We start from the raw sequence: 20,260 nt of genomic DNA, 5'->3' as shown, positions 1-20,260 counted from the left end.
TGGTGAAGCAGGTCTGCTGGTGTTTGTCTTTTTCTCCCCCTTGCTGTCTTCCCCTCCTCTCTCCATTTTTCTCTGTCCTATCCAACAAAGACATCAATAACAACAATAATAACTATAACAATAAAAAACAATAGGGGCAACAAAGGGAAAATAGATATTTTAAAGAGCAAAAGAGTGGGTAACATATAGATTATTTTTCAAAATGTACAGTAGGTGGGACTTGTTTATGCATCTTCACCAGCATCGAGGGAATCACCACCCTTGGTGTTTCTGGTGTAAATTTCTGAGCTCTGTGTTTTGACACCAGCTTAATAAGCTAGTTAACTGAGGATCTCTGAAGGGCAGCCCTGGCCACAGAACCATGAATCTTTGGTCTCTCAGACCACAGCTGGATTATTGGTTGGGAACTTCCTTACAGAGTTTGTCATATGTGGCTTTGTCAAACAAGACCAGGTTATTAAGCTTGTCCTGAACTTTGCCTTTGGACCACTTTTTCTTTTTGGCCTTGTCTTCAGACGTATTTACTGAATTTTTGTCTTTCTTGACTGACTTTCTGGCATCTTTTTTCTTCTTGTCCTTGGGTGGCATCGTGTAGGTTGGAGAGCAGCAAAATCCACCACTGCTATGTTATGATGGTGGACAAAAAGCACAAAGGAATATTTTTTAGAAATATTAGTGTTTTTTTAAATTAGCTTTTTATTATTATTGGATAGATACAGCCAGAAATTGAGAGGAAGGGGGAGGTAGAGAGGGAGAGAGAGAGAGAGACACCTGCGACACTGCTTCACCAGCTTTCCTCCTGCAGGTGGCACGGGGACTCAGACTTGAGTCCTTGCACATTGTAACATCTGTGCTCAAGCCAGGTTCACCGCCACCAGGCCTTGCAAGATTGGTTTTAAGAAAAACGTAGGCATTGCTGGTTGGAACGAATACAAGATTTTCCTCACAAACAGAACCAATAGATTTTCTTCAGAAAAAGAAGGCATTACTGTAAAAATGTCTTTGATATTTTTCAGTATCTTATGAGACAGTGAGTGCTAATGACAGAACAGAAAAATAAATTATCTAGATGGATTTTCATAATAAACCATTGAATGCTTACTGTGTATTACTAGTTAGATGTGCATATCAGCAGCTCAAAAGCAGTATTGCCTGTAGGGTTGTAAATTGTTTTTGGGGGAACGGGTGTGGGGTGTAGTAGGGTTGATAATGATACAGATTATGATTTTGTTGAATAATTCACAGAATCTAGTAAGATTCACAGTATTAACGTGTGTACTAAATCTAATAAGGAAAAGGAGAAAAAATGGAGTAAAATGCACATAGAATCTAATGAATCATTGTTCTTATTAATAGGAAGAGCAGTGAAGAGGCACAGAAAGAGAGACGAAGGATATCCAATTTGTTGAACATAATGGAACCGAGTCTACTTCAATTTTACATTTCTCGACAGTGGCTAAATAAATTTAAGACTTTTGCTGAACCTGGTCCTATTTCAAACAATGATTTTCTCTGTATTCATGGAGGTAAGAAACTGTAATGGAAAGGGTTGGTAGGGTAATTCACAAACTGGGAATGAGCCAAGATTTTCTGCTTCCAATTATTCCCCATTTCCTTACATGCAGTCTAAGTTGTGTCTTAGAATACCAATGTATGTGGGTCTGGGAGGTGGTTCAGCAGGTGAATCACATGCCACACCATGTGTGAGGCCAACGTGGATCCCTCGAAGCTCATTGGAGCTCCATGGACAGCAACAGAGGAAGGCCTTGAATGCTGGAGCAGTCCATACACCATTTTGATAGTTCCCTTTTCAAAACTATAATCTTACCGTTGATACAAATACTTAGGCAGCTCATTACTATACAGTGAACCCTTTTATTTTACATCATTTTTCTTAGCTAAGAGACATTTGACTACTAACTTTATCTGTGGTTCTTACTCTTTTGCCTAAATAAGTATAGTTCCTTTCCTAAGTACTATACATAGAATTTAAAAAGGGGAGAAAAGCCCTCATTTAAATTTATGAAAGGTCGCTTATACCTTTGGGGTTAGCTATTAATGTTTACCAGGCAACATTAGTGTGAAAGCTTTATTAATATAGTGGGAGACTCAACAGATTCAGTAATTTTTCTTTTTTTTTTTTTAATAAATATTTTTTCCCTTTTTTTCTGTTGCCCTTGTTGTTTTTATTGTTGTAGGTATTATTGTTGTTGCTACTGATGTAATTGTGTTGGATAGGATAGAGAAATGGAGAGAGGAGAGGAAGACAGAGGGGGAGAGAAAGATAGACACCTGCAGACCTGCTTCACCGCTTGTGAAGTGACTCTCCTGCAGGTGGGGAAACAGGATCCATATGCCAGTCCTTGTGCTTTGCGCCACCTGCGCTTAATCCACTGCGCTACTGCCCGACTCCCATAAATATTTAAAAAAATTTTTTTATTATCTTTATTTACTGAATAGAGGCAGCCAGAAAGCGACAGGGTAGGAAGAGGTAGAGGGGGAGAGATCAGTAGAGACACCTGCAGCCTTGCTTCACCATTCACAAAGCTTTCCCCCTGCAGGTTGGGACTGGGGCCTGGAATCTGGGTCTTTGCACCTGGTAACGTGTGTTTAACCTGGTGTGCCATCTTCTGGCCCCAAAAATTTTTCTAGTGAAACTATAAGATAGTAGAAATTTGCTGTATGGAGCTTAGAAACATGAGCCTTGGAAATATTTCTGTGCATTTTCCTCTTTATTTTGCTAATTGAATTACCAACATACAAGTCTTATTATTCTGAATCTCCTTTTAAGAGGAGCCTTCTGGGGTGGGGGTCGATAGTATAATGGTTATGCAAAGAGACTCTAATGCCTGAGGCCCCAAAGTCCCAGGTTCAATCCCCTACACCACCATACACCAGAATTGAACGGTGTTCTGGTAAAAATTAAAAAAAATAAATAAATTAAAAAAAAAAAACAGGAGCCATCTGCAGAATCCATATACTTTATTAAAGTTATTTTTTTTAAGTGCTTTATTTCTTCTGTGTGTTTACAAGTTCTCAAGGCAAAGATGCCCTCTTTAATTTCACTCAATGTACAATCAACACTTAGTAAATATTTGCATAAGGAAATAATTGACTGTTAAGTGGTTTCTGTGTAATTCAAGAAATGTTTGTTTTTAGAAATATAATTATAAAAGTTACTTATACTGGGGGTTGATAGCATAGTGGTTATGCAGACAGACTCTCATGCCTAAGGCTCAGAAGTTTCAGGTTCAATCCCCCACACCACCAAAAGCCAGAGCAGATCAGTGCTCTGTTAAAAAAAAAAAAAAGTTATTTATACCTAGACATTATTGGAGGAGTTAATTGTATACAATATAATCTTTAACACATAGGCACATCTCAGGGTTGGGTGGTGGCGCACCTGGTTGAGCACACGTTAAATGTGCAAGGACCCGGGTTCGAGCCCCCAGTCCCCACCTGCAGGGGAAAAGGTTTGCGAGTGGTGAAGCAGTGCTGCAGGCGTCTCTCTCCCTCTCTGTCTCTTCTTTCTCATTTCCTGGCTGTCTCCATCCAGTAACTAAAGATAATAGGTAACACAGACACATCTCCTCTTGATTACTAAGAGACACACCAGGACCCCAATGTCCCTTCATCCTGTTCCTTTCCCTCCTTTCCCAGCCTCCTTTACTTTGGTGCAATATACCACACACAGTCCAAGCTTCAGCTTACTGTCCTTTATCCTTACGTTCCACCTATGAGAGGATTCAGTATCGGTCTCTTTCTGGCTTGTCGCAGTCAACGTAATACCTCCAAGTTCCAGCTACAGTATTGCAAAAGAAGTGACCCCATCATTTTTGACAACTGCATAGTACTTCATTGTTATATGTTCTACTCGTGTAGACATTCATATGTAGCTATTCATCTGTCATTGGGCATCTGGGTTGCTTCCATGTTTGGACTGTTACAAACTGTGCTGCTTTTAATGTTGGTGAGCATAGATCTTTCCTATAATCATTGAGGGGCTGAGAAATAGCTCACTCCATAAAGTATATATCATAAAGTATATATCTATCTTGCATTCTCTCTTTCTTTCCTTTCTTCTTTCCTCTCTTTGTTACTTTCTTTTATTAGTTATTTACAAAATTACAGAATAACGGGTACAATTCTACACTGTTCCCACCACCAAAGTTCTGTGTCCACATTCCCTCTATAATTATCTGTATATCTCTCTATATATTTTATGCCCATTTTTCCTATAAAGCACATACCATAACTATGTTCAAGGCCCTGAATTTCAACCCATCGCTACCATGGAATACCATGGATGGTACCAGACTTCGTGGGCAATGGGGGTAAAGCTGTGGTGTCACTCTTTTTTTTTTTTTTCCTCCATTCTCCTTCTCCCTCTTCCTCTTAAAAGAGTGAAAAAGATTTACCCAGTGAGGCTACTCAATGTAATTGTATGTACCTGAGATCCTAGGTTCATGTTCTAATATTACATTAAAAAAAAAAAAAAGGCAAACTGACCTAGGAGGTAGCACAATAAATAAAGTGTTGGTCTCTCTAGCATGATGTTCGAAGTTCAATTCCTGACATAGAGTATGCCACAGTGATGTTCTGGTGTATTCTTTCTCTCTGATCACCCCCCCCCCCGAATTCCTGGATTTAAGCCCCACAACACATGGGAGTATCATGCAAACAGGTGGCAGTGGCATCATAAGCAATAGAGCTGTGCTTTGGTGTCACTCCTTTCTGACCCTCTAAAGAAAAAGAAGTCTTAAAAAAAAAAAAAAGAAGTCTGATGCTTACTTTGGCAGCATATATACTAAAATTGGAGCGATACAGAGAAGATTGACATGCTCTTGCTCAAGGATGATATGCAAATTCATGAAGCATTCCATATTTTAAAAAAAAGAAAAAAGAAAGAAAGTCTTTTGGATCCTGAAACCCCGAGAAATCGGTTGTGGAGAATAAAAGAGAGAGAGAGAGAATAATTATTGATAAATGTCTGATAAAAAATGAGATTAACTTTTGAAAATAATAAATGAGAATGACTCATCTAAAAAAATTTTTTTTTCAGGTGTTCCTCCACGAAAAGCTAGTTACATTGAAGACCTGGTTTTGATGCTGCCTCAGAATATTTGGGATAACCTATATAGCAGGTTTGTGATTATATATATATCATTGTGTATGTAAAATAGACCCGTTTCCTTCATTCTGAAGTATGTGTAGGACAATGTTATAGTGTGATGCTAGTCTAGGTAATTTAATTTTTAAAAAAAATATTTTATTGGGAGTTGGGCAGTAGTGCAGTGGGTTAAGTGCAAGTGGCACAAAGCCCAAGGAGCAGCATAAGGATCCCAGTTCAAGCCCCTCGGCTCCCCATCTGTAGGGGAGTCACTTCACAAGTGGTGAAGCAGGTCTGCAGGTGTCTGTCTTTCTCTCCCCCTTCTGTCTCCCTCCTCTCTCCATTTCTTTCTGTCCTATCCAAGAACAATGACATCAATAAGAACAACAACAATAAAACAAGGGCAACAAAAGGGAATAACTATTAAATTTTTTAAAAATTTATTTATTTTTAATGATAGGTACAGAAAAAAAAACAGAGCTACCAGAGCACTGCACAGCTCTGGCTTATAGTGGTGCTCGGGATTGAACCTGGCACTTTGGAGCCTTGGGCTTGAGCGTCTTTTGTACAACCATTATGCTGTCTCCCCAGCTCGATAATTTTAAATTTTTATGGTCTTTTCTATATCTGTAAAAGTAAAGTATACTGTGATATTTAATGCTTGAAATTAAAATTTTATTTTTAAAACTATTATTTTTTAAAAAAATATTTATTCCATTTTGTTGCCCTTGTTTTATTGTTGTAGTTATTGATGTCATCATTGTTGGATAGGACAGAGAGAAATGAAGAGAGGAGGGGAAGACAGAGGGGGAGAGAAAGATAGACACCTGCATACCTGCTTCATGACCCCTTGCAGGTGGGGAGCTGGTGGCTTGAACTGTGGGGTCCTTTTTAAAGAGTTTATTTATTTATTCATGAGACATGATAGGAGAGAGAGAAAGAACCAGAAATCTCTCTGGTACATGGGCTGCTGGGGATTGAACTTGGGACCTCACACTTTGAAGAATCCAAAGCCACTGCACCACGTCCCGGACCACTGTACTGGGATTCTTACGCCAGTCCTTGTGCTTTGTGCTACCAGCACTTAATATTGTTTTCTTTTATTACTTACTGGGAATATTTCATCCCATGAAATGTTTCCTTGAATGACCAGGGCAAGCCTCCTTTTGATTAGACTTACTATAAATGTGACTATACAATTTCAATTTATATATTTATGTTAATATTTAAAAGCCACTTCTTTGTATCCTTATTACCTTTAATAGTAGAACTAGCTAAAAAAGAAAGTAGCCATATATATATATATATATATATATATATATATATATGAAAAAAATGTTATATATAAATATTTGTCTGTGTGTGTGTGTGTGTGTGTGTGTGTTAGACTTGGTCTAAAATTTAATGACCCTAGTATGGCATGAAAGTTCAGGACTGGGAGGCTGGCGGGAGTGTTCAGGTCCTGGAACATAATGTTGGAGGAGGACCTAGGTCAAGGGTTAGAGTGTTAGGCAGAAATCCGAGAAATGTTCCACATATACCTGTCAGGAAATTGTGAGGATGTGGTAGAGCCTGACAGGGCTTGACCTGAGAAGTGCATCTATCCTGTCAGTCTCTCTCTCTACCAAAAGGTTGAGCAAGGAGGGACAGGAGTAACCCCAAAGGTTTGCCCCATCTTATCAGACTCCTGCCTTACAAAGCACCCTGCATTTTTCTGCCTCCAGGAGCCTGGAATTCCTTAAAACATTAAGCCAACTCCCCCTGCTCCACCCTGCATTCCTGATACTATGGCTGATCTACATAATCATTGTTTTGCCTGAAAGATCCCCACCCATTCCATTCCTTTGATCTATCTTCTTTCTACCCTCAAGACCCTCCCTGCCTGCAGGGTATTATTAATCCTACCAGTTAAAACCCTCGCAACAGTTGCTAAGGAAGTTCCTACCTTTCCAGCCCCTTTTGCCTTTCTCTGCCCCTTTCCTAGCCATTTCCTTTTCCAACTTGCCACTTCCTGGTCTGCCCTTTAAAAACCTTGGCTCTCTCATCAATAAAGATATTGCATTGCCTCACTGCCACAGGCTTGGTTCAGGAGTCATCTCCCTTGAGTTGCTGAGTGAGTAGCAGCCCAGGCTGGCTCTAGTCGAGTTCTCTCCAACCCAGAGAGTACGCACCTGGGAAGAGGCACCCCCATGCTAGCCCAGCATGTACCAAATATTGTATTTTACTATTAACTGTAAACCACTAACCCCTCCAGTAACAAAAAAAAAATTTAAGTAATAAAATTAATGACGCTGTTAAACACCACCAAGTCCTTAGGATTAGGATCATTTGATTTTTTTTTTTTTCCTTGCCTCCAGGGTTATCACTGGGACTCAGTGCCTGCACTATGAATCCACTGCTCCTGGAGGACATTTTGTTATTGTTATTGTTATTGCTTTTGTTGTTTTTGGATAGGACAGAGAGAAATCAAGAGAGGAGAGGAAGGCAGAGGGGGAGAGAAAGATATACATCTGCACACCTGCTTTAGTGCCTTGAAGGGACCCCCCCACCTGCAGGTGGGGAGCCAGTGGCTTGAATTGGAATCCTTACTCTGGTCCTTGCGCTTCTTGTCATGCGCACTTAACCCACTGTACTACCGCTCGGCCCCCCAGATCATTTGACTTTTACATGAATTGAGGTATGACTGAATTTTCCTGTGAAGATTTCTTTCTTACTGGGAACTTTACAATTGACTAAAAATTGGAAATGGATTTTCAAGAACACCAGCTGTCTTCAAGATTATCATAGTTACTAAATTCTTTTTTGTTCTAGGTATGGAGGAGGACCAGCTGTCAACCATCTGTATATTTGTCATACCTGCCAAATTGAGGCAGAGAAAATTGAAAAAAGAAGAAAAACTGAATTGGAAATTTTTATTCGGGTAAAAAAAAGTCATTTGATAATTCCTAATTTATGAATGTGCTGTAGAGTAAACGTAAAGAAGTAATTATTAAGAAGAACAATGTTATGTCAATGAGATGATTAGATGGAAAGGGTTGTAATAGATTTTGAAAGGTTTATTTTGGTTTTTGGCTATCACTGTGGCTTCACTCCTCCAAGCTAACTTTTCCAGATAGATAGAGAGAGAAAAAAACCAAAGAAAGAAAAACACTACAGTATCGACACTTCCCTCAGTATGATTGGGGCCAGGCCTGGGTTGGTCCGTGACAAAGTTAAGTGCACTGGAGTTGGGCACAGCTGGTTAAGCGCAGGTGGCGCAAAGCAAAGCACCAGAGTAAGGATCCCAGTTCGAGCCCCTGGCTCCTCACTTGTAGGGGAGTCGCTTCACAAGTGGTGAAGCAGGTCTGCAGGTGTCTTTCTCTCCCCCTCTCTGTCTTCCCTCCCTCTCTTCATTTTTCTTTGTCCTATCCAACGACAACAACAGTAATAACTACAACAATAAAACGAGGGCAACAAAGGGAATAAATAAATATTTTTTTTAAAGTAAGTTCACTAATAAAGTGAAGTATATTGCCAGCCCTATATTTAGTGTACTGGGCCTACAACAGAATCTTCAGGCAAATCACCACAAGCCTAGTGAGTTTTTATTTGCATGGGTTAATGATCAGTTTTGCTTTGTCAATTGGCATAGGCAAGAAATCTCCTTTTTGAATGGTAAATTATAGATTTTTTTTTCCCAAGGTAGTGGTTTTTTTTGGCTTTTGTTCTTTGATAGCCTCTATTAAGTCTGCATTTTCTGCCTCTTTGCCTTTGGGAAATATGAAACCGTTTTAGGACACACTCTGTACTCAAATTCTCGTACTTCCTCACAAAAAAAAACAGATTTATTTCTTTTTTTTTTCTTTTCTTTTTTTTTTTTTCAAAAACAGATTTTGATACATTCTTGATTCCAAGTAACAGATCCTGGTTATGAGATCAGTAAGAAGTGCATTATGGGGAGTCGGGCAGTAGCGCAGAGGGTTAAGTGCAGGTGGGCAGGTGGCGCAAAGCTCAAGGACTGGTGTAAGGATCTCGGTTCAAGCCCCTTGGCTCCCCACCTGCAGGGGTGTCGATTCACAGGTGGTGAAGCAGGTCTGCAGGTGTCTGTCTTCCTCTCCCCATCTCTGTCTGCCCCTCCTCTCCATTTCTCTCTGTCCTATCTAACAACAACAACAATGTTAATAACCACAACAATAACTACAACAACAATAAAAAACAAGGGTAACAAGAGGGAAAAATAAATAAATATAAAATAATTTTTTTTAAAAAAGAAGTGCATTATGCATAAAGACTGGTATGGTTCTGCTGAGGTAGCAAGACATAAATCTTTTCAAAGTGCTTCTGTCAATAATACAGCCACAATTATTTATTTATAATTTCAATTCCTAGTAGAATTTGGGCTGTTTGAGAGGAATTCTCATTGACAATTTGTCTAAGACTGTTAGTGGAAGAGTAAGTCTATCAAAGAAAATTGAAGTTCTTTTAGTAAAAGAAGGAAGAATTACTGTCTGTGCTATAATAGATGAATTCTTCATCCTATGCTCTTATCACTCCTCTTCATATAGTGGGTTGTCGGAAAAGTCACAATATATTTTTTCTATGTTCTTCTATGTATTACTTTTCTGACAACCCAGAATGTATGGGGTTTCATACCCTTGCCTTAAATAAAGGAAATTTCACATGTGTGAGGCTCCAAAGTCCCAGGTTCAGTCCCCTGCAACACCATAGGCCAGAACTGATCAGTGCTCTGGCAAAAAATGTAACAATGGAGTCAGGCGCAGCAGGTTAAGCGCAGGTGGTGCAAAGTGCAAGGACTGGCTGAAGGATCCCGGTTCTAGCCCCTGGCTCCCCACCCGCAGGGGAGTTGCTTCACAGGTGGTGAAGCAGGTCTGCAGGTGTCTGTCTGTCTTTCTCTCCTCTCTCTCTGTCTTCCCCTCCTCTATTTCTTTTTGTCCTATCCAACAACAATAAATAACTACAACAATAAAACAAGGGCAACAAAAGGTAATAAATATTTATTTTAGAAAAAGTAACAACAATAAAAAATTTCAGGGGGCCAGCTAGTGGCACATCTTGGTTAAGTGCACATAGTTACCATGTGCAGGGACCCAAGTTCAAAACCCTACTCCTCCCCTGCAGTTGGGAGAAGCTTTATGAATGGTAAAGCGAGTCTGCAAGTGTCCAAAGGAATCAAGAACCACTGGGAGTGGTGGATTCATAGTGCCAGCACCCAGCCCCAGTGATAACCCTGATGGCAAAAAAGAAAAAGAAACTTCACATATATGAGAAGCTTCTACTCATTTTTTAATTTTTTTATTATCCTTATTTATTTATTGAATAGACACAGCCAGAAATTGAGAGGGAAGGGGCTGATAGAGAGGGAGAGAGACACCTACAGCACTAATTCACCACTCGTGAAGCTTTCCCCTGGCAGGTGGGGCCCAGGTGTTTGAACCTGGGTCCTTGTGCACTGGAACGTCTGCTCAACCAGGTGCGCCACCACCTGGCCCCCATGAGAACCTTTCATAGTTATGGATTGATTTAAGGTGGTTAGGCCTTATTTGCTTCCTATATGGGTTTAGTTCATATTAGGTGATTTTTCATATATAACAAAAATAATTCAGGGGGTGGGGGTAGATAGCATAATGGTTATGCAAAGAGACTCTCATGCCTGAGGCTCCCAAGTCCCAGGTTCAATCCCCTACACCACCACAAGCCAGAGCTGTGCAGTGCTCTGGTGTTTCTCTGTGTCTCTCTCTGCATCTCTTTCAAAAATAAAATAAATAAAATACTTTAAAAAAATAATTCAGGACTAAAGGATAGCTCACAGTGTGACGTAGAACTATTTATTACTAGTTATAATCGCTTATTCTAGTATGTCACATTCTATGTGTAGGGACTGACTTTATCACATGCTGAGGTGGAATAGTTGTGTTGTCTGCTATAAAGTAAGTTCTTGATATTAAGTGACTGTTTTCCCCCATCACCCTATAGCTCAACAGAGCATTTCAGGAAGAGGACTCCCCGGTGACTTTTTATTGCATCAGTATGCAGTGGTTTAGAGAATGGGAAAGTTTTGTGAAGGGTAAAGATGGAGGTGAGTGGTTAAAAATGAAAATCTCTGCATATGTTTTACTTGACAAATACATTTTAAAATATTTTACTTGAGATTAATCCCAAGAGAAAAAGATCTGTACCCTCAGAGTGCTTTATTCTCACTTATATAATATTTTATGGGTTTATTAATTCACTTATTAATGAGAGAGAAACAGGGACTCAATGTATAGCACATGTGATTACGGGAGTCAGATTTAGTACCTCATGTCTAATGCCTTTATCCACTCTGCCACCACTCAGATATTCTAGTTTATATTGTTTAAATTTTTGAAACCTGGGAGTCGAGTGGTAGCACAGCAGGTTAAGTGCAGGTGGCGCCAAGCGCAAGGACCGGAGTAAGGATCCCCGGTTCGAGCCCCTTGCTCCCCACCTGCAGGGGAGTCGATTCACAAGCGGTGAAGCAGGTCTGCAGGTGTCGTCTGTCTTTCTCTCCCCCTCTCTGTCTTCCCCTCCTCTCTCCATTTCTCTCTGTCCTGTCCAACAATGATGACATCAACAACAACAATAATAATTACAACAATAGAACAATAAGGGCAACAAAAGGAAATAAATAAATAAATAAATATTTTCAAAAAACTTTTGGATGATAGAGGACATAGTGGGGGTTGTATTGTTATATGGAAACTGGGGGATGTTATGCATGTACAAACTATTGTATTTACTATTGAATGTAAAACATTAATTCCCCAATAAAGAAATAAAAAGAAAATTAGTGCCAACACTCAAAAAAAAATTTTTTGAAACCTATTCATGAATTGTGATTTAGGAATAAAGGAATTGAGTAAATGAGGGATCATAATATGAAAAAGTTAAAAAAAATCCATTCAGAAATAAAATTGGTTAAATTATATGTCCATTCCAATGGGGTAGTGTGTGAACTTTTGAAGATAATTTTGTGACATTGTTTAATAATTTAAAACTAAAATATCCTTCAAATCAGAAAAAGTGCATAGTTTGGACTCTGGGTTTAAAAAATAAAAAGATAGACATTTTGCAAAGGCAACAGAACCACAAAGATACTTTAAGAAGCTGCATATATATTTGTGGGATCACGGGACATTTTTATTTTATTTTATTTTTTAAAAAATATTTTACTTACTTATTTTATTTTTGAGAGAGATGCAGAGAAAGACACAGAGAAACACCAGAGCACTGCTCAGCTCTGGCTTATGGTGTTGCGGGGGATTGAACTTGGGACTTAGGAGCCTCAGGCATGAGAGTCTGTTTGCATAACACTGCCCGTATTTTATTTTTAATTTTTAAAAATATTTTTATTTTTTATTGGATAGAAACAGAGAAATTAAGAGGGGGGAAGGGAGTTAGAGAGGGATAGGAGACGTCCCAGGAGGTGGTGCAGTGGATAAGGTGCTGGACTCTGAAGAATGAGGTCCTGAGTTCAATCCCTGGCAGCATATGTACCAGAGTGATAGCTGGTTCTTTTTCTTTCCTCCTATCCGTCTCATAAACAAATAAATAAATAAATAGAACATTAAATAAATTTAAGAGAGAGAGAGACACCTGCAGCCCTGCTTCACCACTTATACTCGTGAAGCTTTCGCTTCACCACTCATACTCGTGAAGCTTTCTCCTTGCAGGTGGGGACCAGAGACTTGAACCCAGGCCCTTGCGCACTATAATGTGTGTACTCAACCAGGTGTGCCACTGCCTGGCCCCTCATAGGATATTTTTTATTTCTTGCAATTTATTTTTACAGCTTTTGATAATGAACATACTTTGTACTTCTGTTTCTAAGCGGAAAACCATTAAGTTTTTTCATTGGAAAGGAGTTTTTAGCATTTTGTTTTTAATTACAGTCTGATACTAGTGAAGATATTTAATTTCTTTATAAATTATAAAGGAATTGTTTTATAGTGTTAACAACTTTATATTTTCTATCATTAAAACATATTTTTACCTTTAATTTCTAATGAATATTAAAGAAAATACTTCTGTTTGTGGATGATAGAATCAGAACCTTTTTTTACTTCTTTGTTGGTTCTGTTTTGGGAAAAAAACAAAGCCTAAAAAGGAAGAACATAGGGCAGAGGGTAGATAGCATAATGGTTATACAAACAGACACTCATGCCTGAGGTTCCAAAGTCAAGTTCCATGCCTGAGGTTCAAGCCACTGTACCACCATAAGCCAGAGCTGAACAGTGCTCTGGTTAAAATAAATAAATAAACAAGAACTTAGAAGACATCTCATTAAAAATTGACTATAGTAATGTGGCTGACAATCAATTTGACCATATAGTTAAATCATGCATTTATTTTAGGCATAGAAGTAAGGGGTATATCTCTCTGAAAAGTATGCATTTCGTAATTTTTCCTTTTGACTTAGATCCTCCAGGTCCTATTGACAACACTAAAATTGCAGTGACTAAATGTGGCAATGTGATGCTCAGGCAAGGTAAGTTGTGTTATTGTTCAAGTCTTGGGCCAACAGAATAGCCTTCTTGGATAGTGTGCTATTTTGCCGTTGTGTATGGCCCACCATACTGGAGTGGTCTCTCTTATCTGAAGAAGTAATCCTGAGATGATTACCAAAAAAGAAAAGTCTTTTTAGTAATTTGTCACTGTTAAGAATATATGTCATGAAAAAAAAAAACCATGTATTGGGGGTCGGGTAGTAGTGCAGCAGGTTAAGCACACATGGCACGAAGTGCAAGGACCAGCCCAAGCACCCGGGTTCGAGCCCCTGGCTCCCCACCTGCAGGGGGGTTCCTTCACAAGTGGTGAAGCAGGTCTGCAGGTGTCTTATCTTTTTCTCCCCTTCTCTGTCTCCCCTCCTCTCTCCATTTCTCTTTGTCCTATCCAACAACAACATCAATGGTAACAATAACAATAATAATAATGACAACAACAAGGGCAACAAAATAGGGGAAAAATGGCCTCCAGGAGCAGTGGATTCCTATGCAGGCACCGAGCCCCAGCAATAACCCTGGAGGCAAAAAAAAAATGTATCATCATTAGTCATTCATGATTTTTATCCAGCTCAATTATATAGTCTATATACCAAGTAGGACAAACAATGGAAAAACTACCAGTGTTTTTTTTTTTTCTTTTGTTTGTTTTGTTTTTTTGCGAAGATAGTGAGGCAGAGAAGGAGGGAATGAAACTGCAGCACTGAAGCTTCCTTCATTATGGTGGAGTCTGAGCTCGAATCTGGCTTGTGCACATGACAAAGCAATTGAGCTATTTTGCCAGGTCTACAGTGTTCACTTTTTATCCACGAAAAGTTTTGTTGTTGCTGTTGTTTTCAAATAATTATCTTCGGGGAAATAATAATATGCAGGATGGTTCATACACGAGTAATGTGGTATCTGCACACCACTGCCATCACCAACCCAAGTCTCTCTTCATCATCATGTCCTCGGACTTGATACCTTCCTTCCCCCCACCCCCACCCGAGCATCTCCCCCTAGGCTGAAGTCTTTGGCTTTGCAGCATTATACCTCATCTAGTCCAGATCTTGCCCTGTTGGCCTTTTCCCTTTATTGATGTGTGTTGATGATTACAGTATAGTTGTTGATATATGGGTATAATTTCTCATCTCCCCATGGTAGATGTCTACAAAATACTCTCACCCCCAGCTTGGGACTTTCTCCACCATTGTACAACCAGGATCCCAACACCCCTTCCCCCCCCCCCCATCACCACCCCTAGCTCTCTCCCATCTCTTGTTCCCCAGAGTCCTTTGCTGTAGTACATCAAACCCAGTCCGAATTTTACTTTGTATTTCCTTTTTATCCTTAAGTCTCACCTGTGAGCAAGATCATATTCATCCTTCTCATTTTGACTTATGTCACTTAACATGACTCCTTTAAGCTCTATCCAAGATGAGGTGAATGAAATGACCTCTCATTTTTAACAGCAGAGGATTATTCCATTGTGTATATGTACTGTAGCTTGCTTTTATTTATTTTCCCTTTTGGTTGCCCTTGTTGTTTTATTGTTGTAGTTATTGATGTCATCATTGTTGGTATAGGGTAGAGAAAAATGGAGAAAGGAGGGGAAGACAGAGAGGGGGAGAGAGAGATAGACACCTGCAGACCTGCTTCACCGCCTGTGAAGTGACTCCCCTGCAGGTAGGGAGCTGGGGGCTTGAACGGGGATCCTTACTCCCCAGTACTGTAGTTTTCTTAACCACTCATGTGCCATTGTATATCTGGTTTGCTTCTGAGTTTGGACTATTATGAACTGTGCTGCTACGAGCCTAACTGTACATAGATCTCTTTGGATAGGTGTTTTGGTGACCTTTGGATAGATTCCTAGAATAGTAGGTGCCAGATGATAGGGTAGATCTATTTCTGGTGTTCTGAGGAACCACCAAACTGTTTTCCATAAAGGTCAAACCAGTTTACATTCCTACCATCAGTGTAAAAGTGTTCCTCTTTCTCTACATCCTGACCTGCACTTCTTTCTGTCCTTTCTGATGCATAACAATGTCACGGGTAAATTCGTATCTCATTGCTGTCTTTACTTACTTACATAATTTATTTATTTGTAACAGCGCACTCATTGCTCAGCTCTGGTTTATAGTGATGCTGGGTATTGAACCTAGAACTTTTGGTGCCTCAGCATGAAAATCTTTTTTCATGACCACTATGCTATTTCCTCAGCCTTATTTGCATTTCTCTGGTAGTGACTTTGAAAATTTTTTCATATCCGATGGCCATCACACCTTATTTAACAAAAATTGTATTGGGTGGAGGCAGGGGTTGATATCGTAATTGTTATGCAAAGACTCATGCCTGAGGCTCCAAAGTCCCAGGTTCAACCCCACTCTACCCCACACTATAAGCCAGAGCTGAGCTGTGCTCTGCTCTGGTACAAAAAAAAAAAATGTAATTCTTTTTTAAATTTAATTATTAATGAGAAGATAGGAGAGAGAGAGAACCAGACATCACACTAGTACATGTGCTGCCAGGGATTGAACTTGAGATTTCATGCTTGAGAACCCAGTACTTTATCCACTGTGCCAGTGTTAATGCTTTTGAGGAAAAGTTGTGTTTTTTTTGTTGTTGTTTTTTAAGATCTAGAGTTTGATGAGAAGCCAGAGCACCAGTGTGGCATAAAGAGTGAAAGGTATCAATACAGGAGTGCCAAACATGTATGTTCTGTGCTTGATCCCTGAGACATCTCTAGCTGGCATCCAACTTTTTTTGCTTGGATGCAAGAACCAGAGCATCACTCTGGTATAGTCAGTGTTAGGGATCAAAATTAAGACCACATGATTGAGAACTCAGTGCTTTCTCTACTGTGTCACCTTCCAGGCACTCAGTTTCTTTTTTTTTTTTTTTTTTTTTTTTACCAGATCACTACTCAGCTCTGGCTTATGGTGGTGATGGGGGGGGATTGAAACTGGAACTTGAGGAAGCCTCAGGCATGAGAGTCTTGTTTGCATAACCATTACGCTATCTACCCCTGCCCGGCACTCAGTTTAACTTTTTTTTTTTTTTTTTTTTTTTTTGCATCTAGGGTTATTGCTGGGGCTCAGTGCCTGCATTATCCACTGCTCCTGGTGGCCATTTTTTTCCGATTTTTGTTGCCCTTGTTATAGCTGTTGGACAGAACAGAGAGAAATCGAGAGAGGAAAGGAAGACAAGGAGAGAAAGACACCTGCAGACCTGCTTCACCGCTTGTGAAGCGATCCCCTTGCAGGTGGGGAGTCAGAGGCTCGAACCAGGATCATTGCTCCGATCCTTGTGCTTTGCAGTCATGTGAGCTTAACCCTCTGTGCTACTGCCTGGCCCCTCTCCCCTAACTTTTAAAGACAATATAAGGTCAGTAAAATAACTTACATGGTTAGTACAATTGAGCCTACCCGTTGGAGGAATCTTTTTATAATTTTTTTTTTATTCCCTTTTGTTGCCCTTGTTGTTTTATTGTTGTAGTTATTACTGTTGTTGTTGTCGTTGTTGGATAGGACAGAGAGAAATGGAGAGAGGAGGGGAAGACAGAGAGGGGGAGAGAAAGATAGACACCTGCAGACCTGCGTCACCGCCTGTGAAGTGACTCCCCTGCAGGTGGGGAGCCGGGGTTCGAACCAGGATCCTTATGCCGGTCCTTGTGCTTTGCGCCACCTGCACTTAACCCGCTGCACTACAGCCCGACTTCCCCGTTGGAAGAATCTTATGTGCCATTCTCTCATCTTACATATCTACTACACACACACACACACCCACACACACACACACCCACACACACACCACCAGAACTCCCTGGGCCTTATTCCCATAGGACTTATGTTGGAGGAATCTTATGTGCCATTCTCTCATCTTACATATCTACTACACACACACACACACACACACACACACACACACACACACACACACACACACACACACACACACACACACACACACACACACCCCACACCCCCCACACCCCAGAACTCCCTGGGCCTTATTCCCATAGGACTTATGCTGGACGATAACATTATCAGAACTTTTGCAATGTAAAAAAATAAATAAATAAAAGTTTATTTGTAAATATTTCTTTCTTGTATGAACTTTATTTTAGGAGCAGATTCTGGTCAAATTTCTGAAGAAACATGGAATTTTCTACAGTCAATATATGGCGGAGGGCCTGAAGTTATTCTGCGACCACCAGTTGTTCATGTTGACCCTGATATACTACAAGCCGAAGAGAAGATTGAAGTAGAAACCCGGTCTTTGTAATTTCCAGGTTGTAGAGAGTTCTGATGAGAAAACATTTTCACTTCTCATGGCATACATATGCAAAAACATTCCAAAAAGCATGTTTTTTTTTAAATTTTTTATTTAATCTTTTCTCATTTCTTCTTACTGGGCATTATGAAAGAATGTGTTAAAATGTATAATATATTACAGGTTGATATATTTAATGTTAAATAACTTATAAAATCTTTCAGTGTGGGAGTCGGGTGGTAGTGCAGGTGGGTTAAGTGCACGTGGCACAAAGCGTAAGGACCTGTGTAAGGATCCGGGTTTAAGCCCCCGGCTCCCCACCTGCAGGGGAGTCACTTCACAGGTGGTGAAGCAGGTCTGCAGGTGTCTGTCTTTCTCTCCCCCTCTCTGTCTTCCCCTCCTCTCTCCATTTCTCTCCATCCTATCCAACAACGATGACGACATCAGTAACAACAACAATAAAATAACAAGGACAACAAAAGGGAATAAATAAATAAATATTAAAAATATTTTAAAAATCAGTGTAATATTTTTGAAAGGGAAGGGATAATTGTGACCATTTGGTAATCAGTAGGTTATCTTTGATCTTTATATTACATGCAAATCCATAATATTCTTTGTAGTATTGTAAACACTTTTGTTTTGAAAACTTTCATTACCCTAAGCTACCATTACTGAACAGTCTTTCCACTTCTCTAAAATCCTAATTTAATTGTATAGTTTTGACATGGCTTCAAATAATAAAGAGCCTGTTTTAACTTGAGAAGTAGTCAGAGAAATGTTAATTTCCTAAAGCTCAGGAAAAGTTAGGATGTCACTTCTTTTGCACTGCAGTATATAAACTAGCACATTAATATTTACTGAATGTCTTTTTCGAATGTATCAAGGGTGTATTTAGTTTGAGTGGAATTACGTCAGCAAATATTAGTAATTTATTGCCTCTTACCCGGTAAAATGTTAACCTTCAGTTCTGTAATCCTGGATAGCATTCTTTAATATTAATAAATTCCTTAGAGTTAGTTTCTAGATACTTTTTGAGAGCATGAAGTATGGAATGTGTCAATGAGTTGTTGGTAAAAAGTGAAGTCCCTTGCCAACAATTTTTTTAATGAGATGCATAAAATCCTTTTGAATAATACAGTATGCACTTCTGTTTGCTTGATTATGTGATGTCAAAGTTTAACTATATTCAAAATACAAAACAAACTAGATTACTTTGAGGATGTTGAATAGCATTCATGATGGCTTTGTTTTGGTTTGGTACAACTGCCACCAGCTAAAATGGTTTTGCTAATAACTCAATAAAAACAATTTTAAAAACATGTAACTTGGATGTTGAATTTGATATTAACTATGCGAGTCTAAAATGTGTTAGAGTCTTCCTGTTATTTCCTAATCTTATGTATGCAAAAGAAGTCATTTGGGCTGCTAGGGAGGTGACTCAGTGGGTAGAGTGAGTGAATGCTATGTGCTTGCCGCTGCATATGGTCAAGCACGAGTCTTGTCTTTCCCTCTCTTTCCAAGTGAATAAATAAATTCTTTAAAAGTCATCTGGTGTGGTATTTAAAGTTTTTTTTTTTTTTTTTGCCACCAAGCTTATTGGAGCTCTGTACTTGCACTATGAATCCCCGTGCCATTTTTTCCCTTTCTATTTTATATGATACGACAGAGAATTTGAGAGGAAGAGAGAAAAACACTTGCAGACCTGTTTTCACTACTCATAAAGCGTCCCCCGCCCCACGGGGAGTGGCAGGGAGGGCTTGAATCTGCTCAGCTGGATGCATCCTGCCCAGCCCCTAGTCTTAATTTTAACATCATTTCATGAGCCTGAGAGACACAGATGAGAAGGTCTAGAGAACTGCCCTGGCATTATGCAGTATTGGGGACAGAGACACATGCTGCAGGTGGGGACTGGGGGCTTGAACCCACACGTTCATGGTAAGGTGTATGCTCAACTGAGTGTGCCACCACTGGGCCCCTTCTCATATTTTTTATTTTTATTTATTAATTATTGGATAGAGACAGCCAGAAATCGAGAGGGGTGGGGGAGATAGAGAGGGAGAGACAAAGAGACACATGCAGCCCTGCTTGACTTGTGAAGCTTTGCTCCTGTTGGTAAGGAACAGGGGCTTGAACCTGGGTCCTTGCACACTGCAATGGGAGTGTTTAACCAGATGTGCTACTGCCTTCCACCCCCCATCCCCAATATTCTGACCCACCAGTTAAGAATGGCATTTTCCCCCTTGCTTGTCAAAATTATACTGTAATTTCACTACCAACCATTATAAAAAGCCTTTTCCAGGCTTTCGTCTGTCCCCATGTTAGTCTGTCAGTCTCTGACCACTTCATTTCTGGCTTTTGGTGAGATGCTGGGCATTAG

General features: G+C 39.7%; 1 protein-coding gene and 1 non-coding gene across 3 annotated transcripts in view; both read left to right on the top strand.

Annotated features, from left to right (window-relative positions):
• Positions 1-19,430, top strand: part of USP33 (ubiquitin specific peptidase 33) — a 65,696-nt gene extending 46,266 nt beyond the window's left edge. For both annotated transcript variants that reach the window (XM_060202202.1, XM_060202203.1), the window contains 6 exons: positions 1,357-1,526; positions 5,063-5,144; positions 7,922-8,030; positions 11,084-11,186; positions 13,548-13,616; positions 17,735-19,430. In XM_060202202.1, coding sequence (XP_060058185.1) covers positions 1,357-1,526; positions 5,063-5,144; positions 7,922-8,030; positions 11,084-11,186; positions 13,548-13,616; positions 17,735-17,892 — 691 coding nt within the window. In that variant the 3' untranslated portion in view covers positions 17,893-19,430. The remainder of the gene's footprint in view (positions 1-1,356; positions 1,527-5,062; positions 5,145-7,921; positions 8,031-11,083; positions 11,187-13,547; positions 13,617-17,734) is intronic.
• On the top strand, positions 4,784-4,889 carry LOC132541567 (U6 spliceosomal RNA). The gene has a single exon (XR_009552713.1). It is a non-coding gene; the product is annotated as a U6 spliceosomal RNA (small nuclear RNA).
• Positions 19,431-20,260: the final 830 nt, after the last annotated feature.

The sequence above is a fragment of the Erinaceus europaeus genome, chromosome 11 (assembly GCF_950295315.1).
Source record: "Erinaceus europaeus chromosome 11, mEriEur2.1, whole genome shotgun sequence".
Lineage (NCBI taxonomy): Eukaryota > Metazoa > Chordata > Mammalia > Eulipotyphla > Erinaceidae > Erinaceus > Erinaceus europaeus.
This window is presented reverse-complemented; position numbering and strand designations above follow the sequence as displayed.